Below are 4,226 nucleotides of genomic sequence, written 5' to 3'. Positions count from 1 at the left end.
CAGAGCTAGGAGGGAGTAATAGAGTGAGTCAAAATCAGATAGTATCTGTCTAGGGAGTTTATAATTTAGTGATCAAAAAACAGAATTCACACATTTCCAGGTCCAGAAATTTCTAGGAAAAGAAGGAGGTATTTAATTATAGTTTATAATAGACTAGGGGGCTTCAAAAAGTTTGTGGGAAAATTCCATTATCTTTTCATTCAATTTTTCCGTGAACTTTTGAGCCCCTTTTTTATTCTATTATTCTATATTGTATATTATTATAATCAAATTGTGTGAAATACAAAAATAAGGAAAATTTACAGTGATTTAAAGTTTATTAATATTAAGGTCATAGATTAGCTGTTTGGCTTTAAAAACACCTAAAAGCAGACTTAAATACAGTGTGTTTGGGATTCATGGGCCATAATATATTCTCAATTAGTAATTTGACAAGGAGTCTTTAATTATCCCATGTTAAATAGATTTTGTTTCTAGTGAAAATTAAAATGGCGGGGTTGAGGTAAGTACAACAACTTTTCAAGAACATTCTAGTATCAGGGTCCAAAGCTGCCTTCTTGTAGATCCACTTTCTAATCCATAATTTAATAGTGATGGTATCAATATATTGGAATAACATTAATAAAGTAACAGTAGTATCTGCTGACAGTTATTAAATGTGTACTGGGAGCAGCTTTGTGCTTAATTCTTTAGATTCATTAGCTATTAACGATCATAATATTAATCATCTTAAAAGGCACATAAGCTCTTTTAACAGAGAAAGATCGTGGGACTTACAAAGTTAAATATCTTACCTGGTATCACATAACTAATATGACAGATATCATTGGGATTTGAACTCATGTTTTCTTTCATCAGAGTCTGAGCTTTTATATACTGTGACTTGTTGTCCCTTGTATATTCAAGTACACAAAGTAAGAGTATGTTGTCTTCCTAGAAGCAGACATGATAACTTAGTGTATATTTAAGCATTATCACGAAGTCACTAAACACTCTTGTTAAGTCACTTATGTGTCACTTAACAATAGAATTTTTCTGTTGAGAAATAACTGCTGTTTAATACCTAGGAATCAATTGTTATGATTTAAAAACAGGGACTTTGTAAGCCAAGAAAATTACATGACAATTTAATTCACGCAAATGCATGAATTTGTGTTCGTTTCCAGAAGCAGTAGTGAATGATACGAGTAATGAAAACAAATCTGGGGCAGCAGACATTGCAGCAAGCCAGCATGTGATGGTCTGTGCCCTCCAAGAGCTTGGGAGCCTGGTCCAGAGCTTAAATGCCACTGCGTCCCCTCTTATTCAGGAAACATCTATAGGTATGATATTCAGTCAATAGTGCGAATATTGTGTACTGTTTTAAAAAGTCGTGTGTATTTTGATACTTAACTCCTAACTGCTCATTGTTATATTAGCAGTTTAGATCATTTGTTGAAATTGGATTTTGTAATTGAAGATAATTATTCACTATGATGGAGTCCTGGTGTGATGCTGTAGAATACGTACTCAACCACTACGTCGGTTTGAACCACAGGGTCGGCGCTTCAAACTCATCAGCAGCTTCTCGAAAACCCTTTACAGGGTCGCTATGGGTCAGAACCCACTCGACAACATGTAACAACAACAATTCAATATGATGGACTCCTGGTATGGAGCTGTAGGATAAGCACTGGACTGTGAACCACAAAGTTGGCAGTTCAAACCCACCAGCAGCTCCTTGAAAACCCTTTGCAGGGTTGCTATTAGTTGGAACCAATTCAATGGCACGTAACAACAATTCACTATGATAGTCAATATTGAATTAAATAGTAAAATAAAGTTTTGGAAGATAAAGCAAAAAGAGTTATGGTCGTTTTATTTCTTATCATTGACTAATGTTTACTTGTTATCGGTTGTATACTTTTGAGTCGGTTCCAACTCATTTGTTGTTGTTGTTGTTATGTGCCATGGAGTTGATTCTGACTCGTAGCGACCCTGTGCAGGGTTTCCAAGGCTGTAAATCTTTATGGGAGCAGAAAGCCTCATCTTTCTCCCGCGGAACAGCTGGTAATTTTGAACTGCTGACTGTGAGATTGACAGCCTGATTTGTAACCACTAAGCTACCAGAGCTTCTTAGTGACCCTGCGTTGGATTTCTGAGGAGCTGCTGGTGGGTCTGAACCGCCACCTTACGGTTCAAATGGACCTTATCCTGCAGTACACCAGGACTTGATAATATTTATCAAAGACTATGATATAATTTTACATTAGCATTTATATTTTATTGGGTATAATTTTGCTATATTGCTTTATAAAATGCTCCCTTAAGTTACTCTACTGCTTATGACTAATGCATATGTTTTCTGACAGAATTCTTAAACTGTGAAACAATAATGACTATAATTTTAATTAGTATGTTATACATAGTCTGAGGAGCTGTGGTAGCGTAGTGGTTGTGAATTGGGCTGGTAATCTTAAGGTCAGCAGTTCAAATCTACCAGTTGTTTCTGAATGATGAGGCTTTCTCCTCCCGTAAAGATTTACAGCCTCAGAAACCCTATACAGGGTCACTATGAATTGGAACTAACTCCACTGCACGTACCCTCCACCATACACAGTCTATTAGTCCATGAACTCTTTACTTCATTAAAGAGTAATCTTTTTGAGTGTTTCTTTTTTAGGACTTTTGGAGACCGTGACTTCAGTACTTCTTCATCCAAGTATGGCTGCTCGTCTTGCTGCTGCCTGGTGTTTGCGCTGTGTGGCTGTGGCATTACCTTTCCAGTTGACACCTTTTCTAGACAGGTGTGCAGAACGCCTCAACAACTTGAAGACTTCACCAGAAGCCGTTAGTGGATACAGTTTTGCAATGGCTGCCTTGTTAGGTGGAGTTCATCAGTGTCCTCTGGGCATTCCTCATGCCAAGGGAAAGGTATGACAGATATTATAGGATTATAAATGCTGTCTTAAAAGCTGTGATTTGTTTCTTGTTTCTTAGAGGTATTTATTTTTGTTGATGATACACAGCAGAACATACACCATTTAAGTGATTTCTACATGTACAATTAATGCCATTGATTGTACTCTTTCAAGTTGGGTAGGCTGAGTGGTGGTTTTGATTGGAACCCTTGTGTTTAATGTGGAACTGGATGATAAAATGAAAATAGCTTTTCTATCGTTATATAAAATATACTGTTTGCTAATATGGGGTTTGGTGGAGTCCTGGTGAGGATAAGCACTGGACCACAAGGTCAGTTTCAACTGCAAGGTTGGTGGTTCAAACTCACCAGGCACTCCTCGGATACCCTATGGCTCACTATGAGTCAGAGCCAACTCGACAGTACTTAACAACAATATGGGGTTAGCAGGCCTTCATTAAAATTTGGTATTTAATTCTGATATATGAATAATAGGATTCCTGGTGTGGCACTGTTGGATCAGCACTAGACTGTTAACCACAAAGTTTGTGGTTCCAACCAACCAGCTGTTCCTCAGAAACCCTATGTAGGATTGTTGTAAGTCAGAACCAACCCAGTGGCACTTAAGAATGACAGAGGAATAATAAACTTTGTGTGGGTATAGTAGTATTTTAAAATTTATTTTTGACACAGATATATATTGTAATAATTATTAAAATATCAGAGTTTAAAATTTACTATTAAAATTTCACATTATTACAATATACAAATGGAGTATTTTAGTTCACTGGTAGAATTCTTGCCTTATGTATAAGAGACCCAAGCTTGAATCCTGCGAGTGGCTACTACCCATTTGTTATGGAGGCTTGTGTATTGCTGTCATGCTGAACAATGAGATATAGCTTCCACATTAAAAGGAACTAGGAAGAAAAGCCTCATGATCTGCTTCCAAAAATCAGCCAATGAAACATCCTGTGGATCACAACAGTTCAGTCCAGAACCAATCATGGGAATGGTGTCAGACTGTACAGCAGTTTGTTCATTGTACATGGGGTAACCAGGAGTTGAGGGCATCTGGATGGCAGCTAACACCAACATGTTATATACAATGGCCAAAGATCATATGATAAATGTTCAACATCATTAGCCCTTAAGAAAATTCAAATCAAAACCACAATGAGATTCCACTACACAACCACTGTTTATAGTAATGACAAAAAAAATGTACTGTGGTTTATGTATATAATCTGACACCTTGGCTTGGAGGTTTTGTTGTTAAATACCATGGAGTCGGTTCCGACTCATAGTGACCCTGAACAGGGTTTCC

The 4,226-nt window shown here is 37.1% G+C and overlaps 1 protein-coding gene across 1 annotated transcript in view; it reads left to right on the top strand.

The window, feature by feature from the left end:
• HEATR5B (HEAT repeat containing 5B) overlaps positions 1-4,226 on the top strand; it is a 205,163-nt gene that overhangs the window by 24,840 nt on the left and 176,097 nt on the right. Inside the window, exons 8-9 of the mRNA XM_006839450.1 lie at positions 1,167-1,322; positions 2,663-2,913. Of these exons, the coding sequence (XP_006839513.1) occupies positions 1,167-1,322; positions 2,663-2,913 (407 nt within the window). The remainder of the gene's footprint in view (positions 1-1,166; positions 1,323-2,662; positions 2,914-4,226) is intronic.

This window comes from Chrysochloris asiatica, unplaced genomic scaffold, assembly GCF_000296735.1.
Source record: "Chrysochloris asiatica unplaced genomic scaffold, ChrAsi1.0 scaffold00024, whole genome shotgun sequence".
Lineage (NCBI taxonomy): Eukaryota > Metazoa > Chordata > Mammalia > Afrosoricida > Chrysochloridae > Chrysochloris > Chrysochloris asiatica.
The sequence above is the reverse complement of the archived record's forward strand: the minus strand, read 5'-3'. Positions and strand labels throughout refer to the sequence as shown.